Source organism: Petromyzon marinus, chromosome 18 (assembly GCF_048934315.1).
Source record: "Petromyzon marinus isolate PM22_M1 ecotype Great Lakes invasive population chromosome 18, UKy_Petmar_22M1.pri1.0, whole genome shotgun sequence".
Classification (NCBI taxonomy): Eukaryota; Metazoa; Chordata; class Hyperoartia; order Petromyzontiformes; family Petromyzontidae; genus Petromyzon; species Petromyzon marinus.
In genome coordinates this window covers 5315972-5331189 of record NC_133684.1, presented here as the reverse complement: position 1 = coordinate 5331189, position 15218 = coordinate 5315972, and the positions used below count along the sequence as shown (strand labels likewise).

Genomic DNA, 15218 nt, shown 5'->3' with positions numbered 1-15218 from the left:
CATGAATGGCTATTTGGCTTCGTGTGGGAGGATACTGGATTCGCCAGGGAAATTCCAACATGCATACGAAGGGGTGACACTCAAATCTCCACACAGATGGATTCAACCCATTGCCATTCTGCCATCTCCCAACCACCTCGCATTCCCAAGTCTACCACGCCTGGTATTCCCACGGAGTCTCCCATCCGAGTATTAACCAGGCTCAACTCTGCTTAGCTTCTGAGATCTGACAGGATGAAGGGAATCCAATGTACTTTGGTCATCTTCATCATGCAGCTAACTCTTATGCATGCCTTGGTTTGGTTACTCCATCTCCGCTTTGGTCGAACCTTCGTGAGTATTCTGACCAATGTTCATTTTCGACATGTGATGATAAATGTTGTTTTGGTGAGTTTATATGAACAGCTTCATAACAATAACACCTTCATTGTTAAAGGAATGTCAGAGTTTGCGGTTTACTAACCTTAAGGAGCCATTGGGAAGGCCATTCATCCAAATCGTGAGATAGTTAATTATACTCTTTGGTTCTTTCGGTAAAGTCACATAGGTAAAAAATTTTTATCAAATCACTATTTTTTTTTTACCTACGTGACTTTACCGAAAGAACCAAAGAGTATGAATCATTGCAGTCACGAAACTTCAAATCTAGTTAATTATACTCAGTGACAGTTGTAAACTTTGCAGTCAGTTTATTTGAAATTATGTAGTGAATTCAACCGAGACGTACTCTTTGGAGGCAACACATTAATTAACACCAACACACAGGGTAACTGCCCCTTAACAGAATAGCAGCCTGTGGTGGTGACAGCCAGGCTAACTACACTAATTACAACGTAACTCGCTACAACGGACCGGGACCACAGCTCGGGTCCAGGTCCACGTGTTGGAGACTGTGTCTGGCTCTGCCCTTGGCCACGCCCACCTTCCAGAATCCTCGAGTAGGATCTCGACCCTGACACGTGACCACCCCGTACCCCCACTTGGGGCCCCTGTGTAGACTTAACCGGTCACGTGTCCTCTGGGGTCAACCAGAGTGCCACGGCCCTTAGTAACCCCATTTTCATGGCCGGCACTCCCACACCCTATCCTGTAGGGGCCGGCACTGCACGCCGAGCGTGGGGCCATCCAGCACTGTCGATAAGCGCTCACCGAGCCCCTCTAGGGCCGGCATTACACAGTGACATCCCGCGATGTCACTACATCTGTATTCATTAGGATGATTAGCCCTTTCAAATTTGACATGGACAGGCAGCTTGCCGGCATAATGCTTCGTATGATTTCATAATCTCTTTCAAACCGCCTAAATATAGCACGACTGCATTACTTTAACTATAATTAATAGCACCTTACCAACGAAGGAGAGCAGTGTGGCGTAGTGCCACGCGCACTTCACCACGAACCTGGTTACGTGAGTTTCATGCCCAGCCACAGCCAACGTGAGTGGCGAGCGATATCTGAACAGATCATGAACCCCTCTCTCCCACTATCCCTTTACCAAAACGCATTGGACAAGCGTGGTGAAGTATGGTCAAACAACCCCCACGACTGGCATGGCTTTCCTGGATAAATAAAGAACGTTATTAGGATTTTGCTTATGGATTGGTGGACCTGCCTGTATCTTAGAGAGCATATTGTTGTTAGAAATTGATAGCCATGCTTGAAATTGTTATTATATTCGAAAATACATTTGAGTACCCAACGTTTTTGTCCTGGCTCTTGTTGGGAACACAGAGACGAGGCAGGCAGGACATTTCGATGTGCGGTAGGAAACTTGAAAGCTTATCGGACAACGCTGGTTTGAAGTCACGCGTGACTCATAGCATCTCGTCAGTTTCACACTTGTAAAACTGCACGCTTCGTGGTGTTGAAATGCCCAATTGTATTCCAGTTGTGCTATCGGTGTCACGTCTTGAGATAAGGAAATGTCTGTTCGGGAACGATCGCAGGGCAGTCCTTCAACTCCCTGTTTTAGAGAGAGATGCTTTCAAGTACCCTCTTAGCCACACTAAGGGCACAGCCCTTTGGCCGTGCTCCCTGCGATAGAGATGTCCGCTGGCCTGGCAATCAAACCAAAATGTTTGTATGCTTACATTCCTGTCAACTCCTTGTGTCTGCCTTATTACAGACCAAGTCAGACCTTATTGGTCACCCCGTGCCCTTCTTAATCTCAATGTTCATCCTACAAAGTCCCATCACAAGGGAGAAACACAAACAAAGAAGACATATATTTTTGCCTGCATTGAAACGGCTGTACGCCGTATGGACCTGAAAGTTCTATTTTCCTGTACAAGAATACGGGTAAACCATATGAGTTGATAGGTATATTGTCAGAGCTGGATAAATTTGGCAAAGTAAGTGCAGAACCGTATTTAATGGGTGTGTTTTTTTTTATTATATATATAATCGTTTGTGGCCATCAACCGGCTGCACTTGAGAACCCGGTTTTATACTCGGGGGGCTGAACACGGAATCCAGTGGAATGCTGTTTAACAAAAATCCATTGAGTCTGTCGGCGCTCAACATGTGCACTTTTCAACGTGCAGTCAAGTATGAATGTATTACTAGCTATTTAGCGATCCGATTCAAAGTAAGATAATATTTTAAAAATATATTTTGTTCAATACATTTGAAAGTTTCTCTGTTTCCCTCGGTTTTTTTTTCTTCTCTGTCTCCTCCTATCTCTGTGTCTCCTTGTGTCTGTCCCTCACTCTCCATCCAACAGTCTCCCGTGCTTCCTCTGTCCGCGTCTCTCCATCTGCATCCGTCTCTGTGCGTCTTGCCTCTCTCTTTGGCTCTCGCTGTCTCCCTCTATCTCTCGTCTTTTTCGTCTTCATATCTCACCTCTTCTCTAAATATTGTTCGTAAATATGCATTTGGACAAATTTTCATACGAAGTGAATATTCATTGCACCCCGAGATCATAAGTCTTTGCTTTATTTCTTGCAGCCAATGCCGAGGCCCTCAAGGAGATGCAAGCTGAGCAGTGTGAACCGGACGTGAGCCTTGAGAGGTATTAAACGCTGCTCATTGAACACTGTATCATTCTTTATCAGACTCGCCTCTGTCATTCAGCGACGTCTTTGCAGCTACCACGCGTTCTCCGGCATTACAGTAGAACCTTGGATTGCGGACATAATTCGTTCCGGAAACGTGTTTGTAATCCAAAGCACTCGTATATCAGTTGTGATCACGTGACGCTTGGCAGACAAAGCGTATACGTACTACTCGTATTGCAAGACCTCGCTCGTTTATCAAATTAATATTTACTTACATTTTTTGCTCGTCTTGCAAAACACTCGCAGACCAAGTTACTCGCAATCCAAGGTTTTACTGTATTACGCTCGGCGTTTCGCTCGCCTGCTGGGAGCTTCTTGTTCTTCAGGAACTGAATTCATTCAGCTTCGTCGGGAAATGAACCGAATTCAGATTGGTGCATGAAGAAATTTCAGTCAGTCATTCACTTTATTTCAGGTAAGGCTCATCACGAACTGCGGTTAGTTCCGAGCACGTGGAGCGGAACACCGGTGATCGTGCTAAAATAATAACGCGGTGCGACCCGAACACACTTCGGAGAGCTGTACGGGCACAACCGCAAAAACCTACGCAAGTAGACTCGTCTCTTTTCTTTTTCATGTTGCACCATTCGTCCAATCGACGACGGTGTCTCGTGTCAGCCCACGCCCGTTGGCAGAGTAACTGCATGCTTTCCCAGCGCTGGGGCTGAAGTATTTTCTCTCGTATCGTTTTGGGCAGTGTCCATTTCTGGCTGGGACTCACCCACGAGATAAAGGAGTAGTACGTGAGCCTCCCCCCCCCCCGCCTTACGATTTGTTGTCTTTGTGCCTAAGCCGGGTGCGGAATTCGATCGATGAGCCCACAGAAGTAGTTTCTGTCTGTCCCAATGGGACTGTCCCCCTACCCCGCAATCCACCCGCTCACACAGAGAGGCCGGGCAAGGTCACGTGACCTGATGTGTACGCGCACGGCTAGCGGCACGAGACCGGAGCTGGCCGGAACTCGGGACAAAGCCTTAACCCAGGCCCATGGCTGAAGCTTTCCAGTACAAATTTGTTTCGTGTCCTAAATTTGTTTCGTTTACCGTGGAATCTGTTGTGTCAATAGGAGTAAGTCTGCTTAAGCCGCACTGTCTTGGCTGGGCTTAATCATCGGTAAACAGAAGCATCTTTAGACCAGTCCTTTAAGTGCTTCTTTGCTTGGGTTTGGTTGCAAAGCGGGAGTACAGAAAGGGATTTTGCGTTCCATCTGTGCGGAGTTTAGAGTCTTATCCCCTAATATAAGTGGGTCGCTGCCGCAAGCCAAAGATGGATCAATGGAATTGGCCAAATATTCCATTTCAGAACCCTTCTGAAAGGCTTTCCTGGATAAATAAAGGACATTATTATGCTTTTGCGCGTAGATTAGTGGATCTTATGCGTATCTTTGAGAGCGTATTATTGATGTTTTAAATTGGTAGCCCTGCTTGAAACTCAGGGCTAAATTAAGTCACTTTGTGAACACATGCAAGGTGAGCCTTTTATAGATACCCCATTCGTATCTATTGACCCTCTTAACTTTCTTCTGCAAAGGCGATTGAGTATTGTGAAAAGTGATGTCCCCACATTTTACAGAGGAGAGTGTTACAATATTTAATACGTTTATTGAGGTGGGAGGTGTGCAGAGACTTTGAAATAAATTGTTGTTTTTTCCTATGATTTCTCCATATCCTATGAGTGGGGTATCTGTAAGTGCCTCGCCGTTTTAATACAAATTGTGAACGAGCCAATGGCTCCCTAACGTTAGTCAACGGCAAACTGACATTTTTTCCTCAACGACACTGTTATTGTTATGAAGCTGTTATTATCGAACAGTTATTTCCCATTGCTCTCTGCCTATTTTATATAAGCTCACCAAAAAAAACCCATTAACCATCGCGTGACTGGAATGAGCAGTGGTGCAGGGGGCAATTGGGTGGTGTTTTCATGAATGTTCCATTGAACTCGACAGTCGGTAGAACACACAATGTGATCCACTCTGTGTTGGAACATTTTCACACCCGCCGCAACCTGAGCAGCCCGAACATTCAATTGTTCTGCTCAGTCGTTTGATCTCGGTTGCAATGGGTCACAGCGAGGTTTCTCGGATACAAAGAGTTTTCCCAGAGAGCTTTTTGTTGTTATTCAGACGCAGCTTCATTTTCACCAGCATGAGCCTCCATCATAGCAATGGGCTTGGCTCTGGGTGCCATCTCGTGAACTACACCCGGCATTGCTTCAATTCCTACGTCGGTTTTCGCCGTTGTGCCGCGCTGTACAGCTCTCCGCTGCATTTTCGGGCTATTACCGCGTGTTGTTCAGCACGATGTCCGACGTTTCGCTCCGCGTGCGGAGAGCTACTTCAGCTGTGTATGTATGCGTGTCGAACTTCTTTTGCACCGGACGTAGCCAACCGTGCTAATTGGAGGCCATGGGGTAAGGACAACAAGCTAAACACAAAAAGCAGGTCTAAATAAATTCGTTTTCAATTTAGATTTAAAAGTTCATAGCTCCAGCGGCTTCCTAATATCGGAAGGGAGAGCCTTCCAGACGGCTGCAGAAGCACATCTGAAAACGCGCGTGGCAGTGATCGTCTTTGTTCGACGATTAGCCAAAAGTCGCTGGAAGGACGACCGGAGTTTGTGCGATGGTCTGTGCACCTACTCGAGATCAGCAAGGGTTTGCGGTTAATTTGTGGATGATGGTTACCCCCGTGTCGCCAGTTTCCACAATGCCGTGATACCATAATCCATTTCTCTTCTAGCCCCGAGCTAATCCCATCGCTCAAACTCCGTGGTTATCCACTTGGGGGCGATCCCTCCCCTGGCTGCTGCTCGGTTATCAGTCTCATCCAACTGCTACACAAACCCTTTTAGTGACGTGTTCTCTCTGAGCCCACGTATTTTTTTAACAGTCATTAAGATCTCTGTGATGTGATCCATGTGTTCCTCTTTCTGTAACAGGTGTGCAATTCCTTGCATGCATCTCTACACATTTGTTTAGATAACTTTCAGACTTCCGTTTTCTTTGTTAAAGTGTCCAGACCTCAGTTACAAATTGTGGTCTATGCATTTATAATGACTTAAAATCAAATTGTAATTTTCAGCTAAGAGTGCTGGCTTTACTCTCATTATAATCTACACCAGGTTTGTAGGTGTCCATTTTTTTTTCATCCATGTGTCAATGGCTGGAAATGTTGCACTGATTGAAAACACTCCTCGTTAAGCAGATTTGTGAACGTTGCTTCGAGATATCGCCTCCTCGCCAAAGAGACTGACAAGTGGAGCAATGGCGATGCATGTGTCACTGGAGCGTGAGGACGAACACAAATTAATTCCTGGTCATTATCGCACACAGGTTACGTTTTAATAATTGGCCCGTGTTTTTGCGGCGTTCGCACGTGCGTATTAAACGCCGCGTGACATCGTTCAGAAGGTGCGGCTCGTTGTGTGGCGATAATGTGACGGACCGGACCCAATAATCTTAAAATGACTCGCAGCTAAATGTGTTCGGCAAATACTGAGGCGGCACAAATAGGGACACGTTTACGTAGCTTTTACGAGCAACACTTTCTCACATTGTGTTTATTTTATTTTTTTACCAGGCGATAATGTCACGGACCGGACCCAATAATCTTAAAATGACTCGCAACTAAATTCGTTTGGCAAATACCGAGGCGGCACAAATCGGCACACGTTTACGCAGCTTTTACAAGCAACACTTTCTCACATCGTGTTTATTTTATTTTTTTACCGGGTAAAGGCCACTGAGCTATGTAGCTCATTTTCAGAAGCATACTGTCCCCAAATCATAGCTCAACGAAGTGGCTTGTCATATGGTAATTCATTGAAGCCGAATACTCTAAACGCATGTTTCTAAATGTGGAGTGGAAAACCGGAGTACCCGGAGAAAATTCCACGCAACTATAGGGAGAACACGCAAACTCCAAATACACAGGCATTCGGGTCAGGATCGAACCCATGGCCTCCTGCATACCAGGCGAGGTAGTTAACATCTCACCGCCGTGGCGCCCAAATATAAGTTACGAGCTTCGCCGGGTAGTGGCGATATTCACACACCACAGCAGTTACTCGTTTGAGGCTGAGTCGACCTAGGGGAGGCCCAGGACCGGTTAAAATAATCGTCACCGGTGGTGGCCGTGAGCGGGAATCGAACTCGGGTCGCCGGGTTCGTAGCGCGGCACGCTAACCGCTACACTACAATGCGTTACGCTTCCACATGCGCGGGTCACATGACAGATTTGACGTCACAGCTCACTTGCCGTGCACAAAATAAATGCATTGAGCCCCCCCCCCCCCCCCCAAAAAGTGTATTTTTAAAATTTTTGCATGGTGTACAGTCTGGAAAGTACCCACATGGCAAATTTCGAGTTTGTTGCATGTCGGGAAGTACGCTAAACATATCATCACAACTTTGCCTTTTATATATATGGAGATATATATGGAGATTACCGTACTTATACAGCAAGATTACACAGCTTAGGTGCAACATATCATTTACAATTGGGTCTACATTTCCATTGTGCGGCAATTCTATTGTGGTATATTATTGTATTATTAATTTAACAAAAATCTTAAATTATGCAGGAGCTGTGTTTCATTTGAGTTTTGGGTTAGGAAGTGGCTTAGTGGTAGAGCGAGCGGCTCACCATTATTGGAAGGTCGTGAGTTAAAATACTATCTTCTGGGTTCTTTCGGTAAAGTCACGTAGAATGGAGATAAAATAATAAAAATAATAACAATAAAATTCTCACGACGTTTCGGCCACAACACAAGTAGCCTAGGCTGTTATTATTTTTATTATTTTATCTCCATTCTACGTGACTTTACCGAAAGAACCCAGAAGATGAATCCCTGCAGTCACGAAAGCTTTAAATCGAAAGCTAAAATACTAGTTCAGGGGTTGACTTAGCCCATCATCCCTGGGGGGTTGATAAATGAGTCCCACTTGGTGGGGAAGTCAACACAAAGGGACGAGGAATTTCTCAAAACAGATCACCGACCACTTCCTCAATGTCGATTTGAACAGGGAATTGTTCTGACTCCCTTTCAATCACGTGTTTGAATCACAGTGGCTGCGCCCTCTGCTGGCCGTACATAATCGTGGTCCTGTACTAAAGTGCATTTCCTGTCGATGTCCAGTACACGTAGAGAAAATGGTGCATTGAGTCACTGGAGCATGTGCGTGAGAATTAATTGTGTACCACTAATATTACATTACAACTGAAGGTTGTCCTGGATTTTTTTTTATAACCCACAAAATATTGTTTAAAAAAGTGCCTTTTGTGGTGGTAGGCAGTTTTAAGTGTATGACATGTGAATTAGCAAGTGCATTGTAAAGCCACCTGTGTGGGAGGTGATCAAATAATGCGGATTGTAGAGTGTTCCAATGAGGCTTGCGTGGGTTTTCTTAAAAATACAAATAAATATTGTGGGTTGTCAAGTTTTTTTTATTTATTTTCGTGACATCCCCTCAACTAACGGAGGGAGCAGAGAGGGCGTGCACGGCTGAGAGGACGTCCACCACGGAATTGTTCCCGTGAAATCCGCTCGTGCGTGCCAGTGCTAGATGGGTTGTTGCATTGCATAATCGTGGAACGTGGTGAAGGGGTTTGAAGAAGTCTTCATCGAGCAGTTGCTTCATCGCGACTGAATATGATGACTAGAGCCAGGCTTTTGGATTAAGAGTACTCTACCGACTGTCAGTTCAGTTACACGATTAATTGGCGAACACGGAAATAGTTGTAATAAGGGCTCACCGCTGTACCCGTGTGTGCTGCTGGACGGGAGGTGACAGGTGGGGCTTGGTGACACAATGGCCATTCTGTCTTGCTGGCTGTTGCTTGTAGGGGGGGTTTAGGTAGAATGTCAGCACAGCTACCATGTTCAAAGGGGCCTGAGTAATCGACCGTAAACAAGTAGTCCATTGCAATGATTCCTCAAATAATTTGACTCTTATTCGCTAATCGCCCCAACTCTAACGACGACGACGATGATGATGATTATGATGGTGGTGGTTCCCTTCACCCTGATCCCCACGCAGCCCCACGTCTCCGGACCAGACGGTGTTGAGCCTGGACGACTCGCACGCCATGCACAAGCACAGCCACACGATCCACGGGGTCTCATCCAACTCAGGCTGCGCTCGCTGCACCAAGGAGTGGCAGGAGGCAGCCGGCAAGGCGCGCAGCCAGAGCCGTAACAAAGGCGGCGCACGGCCGCTCCGGCCTGGAGAGAAGACGGTGCTGGCCGTGGGAAGGTGGGTGCCGAGTCTTTACATCACGCCGTGTGTCTGTGCGTCTTTGCTATTTATTTGTTTGTCGATGCCGGCGTCCACGTCAATCCCGTCACCGATAATGTAGACTCCCTTATAGAAGGGTTATTTTGTTTAACACTGACGCTTTCGTGACCAATATTATCCATAATTAAGGGGGTTTTTTTGGGGTTCGATCGCACCAGACGTGGCCCATGAAGACCCCTTAGAGTGCCCCGCTGAGCTATGGCCCACCAAAGGTTATGCCCCACCACGATTAGTGAGATGAAGGTGAGCTAAACGAGAGAGATGAGAGACCTAGAGACAAGAGGTAGAGATCGGTGGTCACATGTCCACGAGTTAACATCTGTACACGTGGCGTATGACGTCTGGCACACAAACTGTGTTATGTGGCCTCCTGGAAAATGTAGCTGAATAAACACACCCCGCCCTTTGGCATCAGCTGCCATTGCAGAGAAGGCTACTCAACATATGGTGCCAGAGTTAATCCTGGTCACTTGACTACCCGCGGCGCTTAATTTACTTTTCTGCACTAGCCGTGTAAAAGCAGCAGGGTGACGCTCGGTATGTTACGGCGTTGTTTTGTTTGATTTCTTTCAATCGTTTTTATGACATATGCCATTTTAATCCTATTTATAAAATAATGAATCAACGTCTTTCTTTTACGAATACATTGCTGTAGCCTGCTTAGGAACTTGGTTTGTCGTGCATTCCTGCTGGTAAACATTAAAAACCGATGCCTCACGGATTCTTGAGAAATATTCAAGTCACTGACCGGCCACCCAGACCTCCCTAAATGAGACAGAGCTTGCTCACCTGTAAGGAATGAGGGCGACTCTGCTTGCTAAAGGTGACTGGGTGTGGTGCTAACGCCACCCAGATAATGTGCTTGCAAAAGCAATATCTCATTATTACTCCAGAAAGCCTCCACCACTCAAGCAACAACAACAAAAACACTTTGATTGGCCGAAGTATATTTTGTGCGTTATTTTTATTTTATCATGGATTATTGCAGATTTTCTCGGACCATATTTTAAAACACAACAAGGTGAACTGTCTGAAAATATACAAATTAAATCAATTAAAAGATGCACTTTGTAATAATACGAATAATGCACGGTCCTTTATTTATCCACTGCAGGATTAAGGTTTTCCCAAGCCATATTGGTACAGTAATGGGGATTTTTTTTTACCATACTTCACCACGCTCGTCAGCGTGGGTTGGTCACGGGGAGGGCCCAGGACCAGCTGAGATATTACTCGCTGTTAATGTTAGCCACGGCTGGGAATTGAATTGAGCTCGCTTGGTTCGTAGGACAACGTGCTGAAACTAACGACGGTGCCAATAAAACAACTTGTGAAACGTCCACTTTGTGTCCACTCACAGGAGGATAAATAACTTATCCCAGTCCCAACTTTATTTGTTTTTAGTCAGATTACGTCTAGTAAACTCACCGTTGTCCGCAACACAGTCGTTTCTGTTTAACTGCCACGACTAGGCTTGGTGTACGGTGCTGTGATTCACTTCTTTCTTTTACAGTAGTGTCTTGAACGTTCTCGACTCGGATTGGATAGAATCCAGTACGTGTAGCTTATTTCAATGTCAAATCTATCCAATGTCTCCTAAAGGCAATTTTTGACTTAATATGAACTTATTTGCATGTAAAAAAGTGAATCAGAAGTCTAGCATCAGATACAATTTGGTAAAAAAGAAACAATATGTTAAAATCTCTCAAATGTATTCGCTTTGTACTTTCATACTGCGTTGGCAATGGTGCACTAGCACAAATAACAAAGCTTAAACACATTCGTCAATAGCGCTGCTCTAAAGAGGGAAAAATATATAACGGGTGATGTTTTGGGCATTGGCCCTTGTTCATAGCAGAAAAGGGCCATTGCCAAAAATGTCGCCTGTTGTGTAATTATTTTTGTTTATAGTGGGGTTAATCATAGGTTTTTGTAATTTCTGAGTTTTTCCTCAAATGTGAAAACGCATAACAAAATTTCAGCTGGTTGCTATGCCCGTTGCCGCTGTTATCCGATGTTTTCTTTTCATTATCGAACAACTTGGGTCATCTTTTGTCTCTCTGTCTCTCTCTCTCTCTGTCCTGCAGGTTCCGCGTAATGAAAATCCCGGAGCGGGACCGAAAGCAAGGGATGTCGGATCAGCGAGCCAGCGTCATGGACGGCAGCACGGCGGAAGTGGAGGCTAAGCCCCTGTCACCAACGCGCATCAAGTGGAAGAAGTCGTGGTCGCCAAGCAAAGACGACTCGATATCTGACTCAAAGGCCTGAACGGACGTATACGAACTATAATACTCAATTCTCCTCGTCTACGACTAATAACTACAATAATATTGATCACAGTAATAAGCAAAATGCACGCTCTGTATTATTTTACAATGGCTATTTTGTCAATTTCCTGAGCAGCGTGGTTCTCAGTTGTGAAAGAACACGTTCAAATTCCAGCCAGGGTCAACCCAGCTCCATCACTAATGTCGTCATCATCATCATCATTACGACCACCGTCATCATCAACGTCCTTGTTATTGCCTCTCCATGGTTGTTAGAAAAAAACCTCCACCTAATGAGACTGCACCACTTGTTGTGAAGTCAACCCGTGGCCGTCCTGTGGAAAGACTGGTCCCTGTCAATGAAACGTGGAATTTCCACCACCACCACTGGCTCAAGACCGCCAGCCATCGTGGATAAGGAACTACCCCCCATACACGGGAATTATTTGATGGGCTGGCATCACCACAACAAAGTGGCTGTATTGTTGTAGTCGCATTATAATTATTACTTGTCTTGACTTGTTGATATGAAAAGCAGATTGAAGATTATGCAAATTTTGTTTGGTTGTAAAGGAGGAGAAAGATCCAGAAAATGGTGGCCAAATGCTCATGATTTATACTCATGACCATAACATTTTCACCCCATTGTCTTTCCCCGCCCCCGCTCCCCCCCACAATTTTATAGCTATTCTATCGGAGTTACGTCTTGAGACGAATAATCAATTTGGATTTCTCTCAGAGCAGTGCAGACCTTCCTGTTAAGAGGATCGCCCACCTCAAGCAGATACGAAAGAACTACCTCTTAAATCCATTGAAGTGACCTATGATCTACAAATTAGGGGGGTTGCACTTTTCCCACCCACCCTTGCCACAAGAGAGTAATTCTCGTCGCATGATAGTGAAATCGATCAAATTAAATGCAAGGCCAAATTATTTCGCGTGACAATTTGTTGTTGTGCACTCATTAGTGGACTGGGCTGAGAAACATTGATAAATTTACACTTGAGAAACCCAGTTTATTCAAAGGCCTGGATTCGAACCTAAGCATTTTACTGCACCCTGCACCGGGGCTCTGGCCTCTTGAGTCACCTCCTCTGCCACCTGATTGCCTTTCACACACGGCAGAAACAGGAGGGCCGTCATAGCCGTAGAAACTTTCTAGAGGATGAGTTGAGCGTGAGTGGGCCACGTCCCTGACGTGTCGTCGTTAGCGTTCGGCTCGTTCTGCCACTTTATTCCGTAAAATTCCACGCAGTTACGCCATTGCTTTGTGTTGCTCGTTTTAAGCCTAGTCAGGTGCCAAATTCCCTTGACCAGCATTGTACAGCTCTGTATCATATAGAGTTTTGTTTTGCTTTAATATGCAGCTTTGAATTCGTATTCTGTAGATTTACAACTCACACACTGTATAGTGCTCATTTTAAAAGTGGTAAGTTGACATGACACCGTGTTTGTTTGAAATAACCTTTTGTTAAGTACATGAATTAGTTTTTCTTTTTAGCCTTCTTAGTGTCAATACTTAAGAGCAAAAAAAATATTTCCTAAGAAAACGGAGAGAAAATCCAAATAACTTTGTGTTGATGCAAAATTGTTTAAATATAGTAATCATATACATTTATGTATGAATTTAGTTTTTTTCCCTTCTGTATAATCTATTTGCTCGTACAGGGCTGCTTGCTGTCATTACACGTGAATGGCTGTGGGATCCTACATTCCCTTGTGGGTCTTACTCCTTAGACCGTATAGAGTGACATTTTATTGAGTTGTATAAGCGGCCTCAATGCTTTGTTCTCGAGCTCTGTAAGTGAGATCAACCATGTCAACATCCACACCTAAATCGCATCTGTAGTCTCCTGTTTTCTGGCAGTGGTGATATGTCTGGTTAAGATTCGTAGTTGCAGTCTTGAACATGTTAACGAAAATCGTGACGCAAAGCGAAAATGTGGTTCTTACCTCTGTAGAAATCGTGTTACACTCTACCATTCAGCAGAATTATTTTGATATATTTATTGCATGAGGATAATGTCATTCGGCAAAAACAAATCACCACTCGAACTTTCGTGCACATGATTATATGAAAATAGATGTATGGCAATAAACAAAGGCATTGTCTTGTAATTGTATTAAGAGCTTACGAAGCACAATATTAAAAACAAAATTATTATCTATAAAATGACACAATTTTCATTCAAAAGTCACAATGTGGCGTATAGGGTATGGAGTTTCTAAAGCCAATGTTTTTTTTTGTTATAATGAACTTGATGGGGAATTGATTATAATTTATGTTGTACTTGTAATGAAACCATCCATGTGATGACATCGCACTGTGTTTTATTGATGCTGTCCTGAAATATGCACTGGCATCGTTCTTAACCCTGTTACTATGACGTTCCTACTGGATTGCCTGTCGCTTAGGGTCAAATCAAGGCGTTTCCACGTACGTTGGATTCTTGGCTGCAATTTTTTACAAGGTGGACCAGACAGATTGAAGCCCATCAATTACAATCGAATGCTAGTCCTCGCAAACTGAATTTCCACCTTCACGTTATAACGGATTTATTTTCGATGAAACGGCTAACGTACCATTGGCTTCAGACCATTTATTTTTTTCACAACGCTGGTAGTTGCTTCTGGTTCGGTGTATTTTCGTCGCTGAAATTACAGCACCATATAAATTCCAGGCCTTGCGCCACCGCTGTTTTGAGTGTTTTGGCCATAGGAGCCGAAATTACGGAGACAATATTGAAACCAAACCCATTTAGATGAATCCCGCTTCATACCGTCGCAATTAAGCTCACGCGTTAAGTCATGCTTAACACAGTGCTGCAGCTTTTGGGTGTTAAAATCTCAGTTGCGTCGGTGTGGGTGCAAGAATTCTCCATGCCGAGGGAGTCGCCCTAGGCACAGGACTGTGGCAGTCACTGCTGGTGAAAAGGGCCTCAACTGCAGGACACTCTCGAGAGCTCCTCTTGAGGGTACCTTGGGCCACTCTTTCGCGCTGGCCAATACATCCACAGCCAGCTGATCGAATAACTGTAGGAGTGTGCCCCCCATTCATACTGCCGGGTGTACAGAGGCGGGCGGATTTAAAAAAAAAACTGCCCATAGGTTCATCATGCCATGATTAACAAGGCCACAAATGGCAGTGCTGCAATGTTCTGTATCAATCAACTTTCTGACGTTTCCTTCCGCAGTAAATACTTAACCTCTTCTCTTATATTGACAAACATACTTACCATTTAGGTGTGTATATACATTTGCCCGTCATGGATTAAACACTTTACATGTGTGTGTTGGAGCAAGACTGTTGTGTGTTTGTGGGGTTTATCGAGTTATATATATGTTTTTGCACCATGTTGAGTCAGGGTGCAACGAATCATCGCCCTACCTTCGCAACTCGAGATTCGATTCAATAATACATTTTTTTATCCAATGCGTTGAATGTAGCGGCCTTTTAGTGACTGCAAGGGGTCACGTCATCAAATTCATTCTGGACACTTTCTCAAAAACAGCGATTCTAGACGGGTCGTTGCATGCATCGTTGAGTCTACGATTCGATAATAATCGATGAAATTGACACAAAGTTGCACACCCGTAA

At 44.6% G+C, this 15218-nt stretch overlaps 1 protein-coding gene across 8 annotated transcripts in view; it reads left to right on the top strand.

The window, feature by feature from the left end:
- Positions 1–14924, top strand: part of LOC116943607 (RELT-like protein 1) — a 52579-nt gene extending 37655 nt beyond the window's left edge. For all 8 annotated transcript variants that reach the window (XM_076067828.1, XM_076067831.1, XM_032956608.2 and 5 more), the window contains exons 5-7: positions 2947–3010; positions 9096–9311; positions 11441–14924. In XM_076067828.1, coding sequence (XP_075923943.1) covers positions 2947–3010; positions 9096–9311; positions 11441–11621 — 461 coding nt within the window. In that variant the 3' untranslated portion in view covers positions 11622–14924. The remainder of the gene's footprint in view (positions 1–2946; positions 3011–9095; positions 9312–11440) is intronic.
- The last annotated feature ends 294 nt before the right edge of the window (positions 14925–15218 follow it).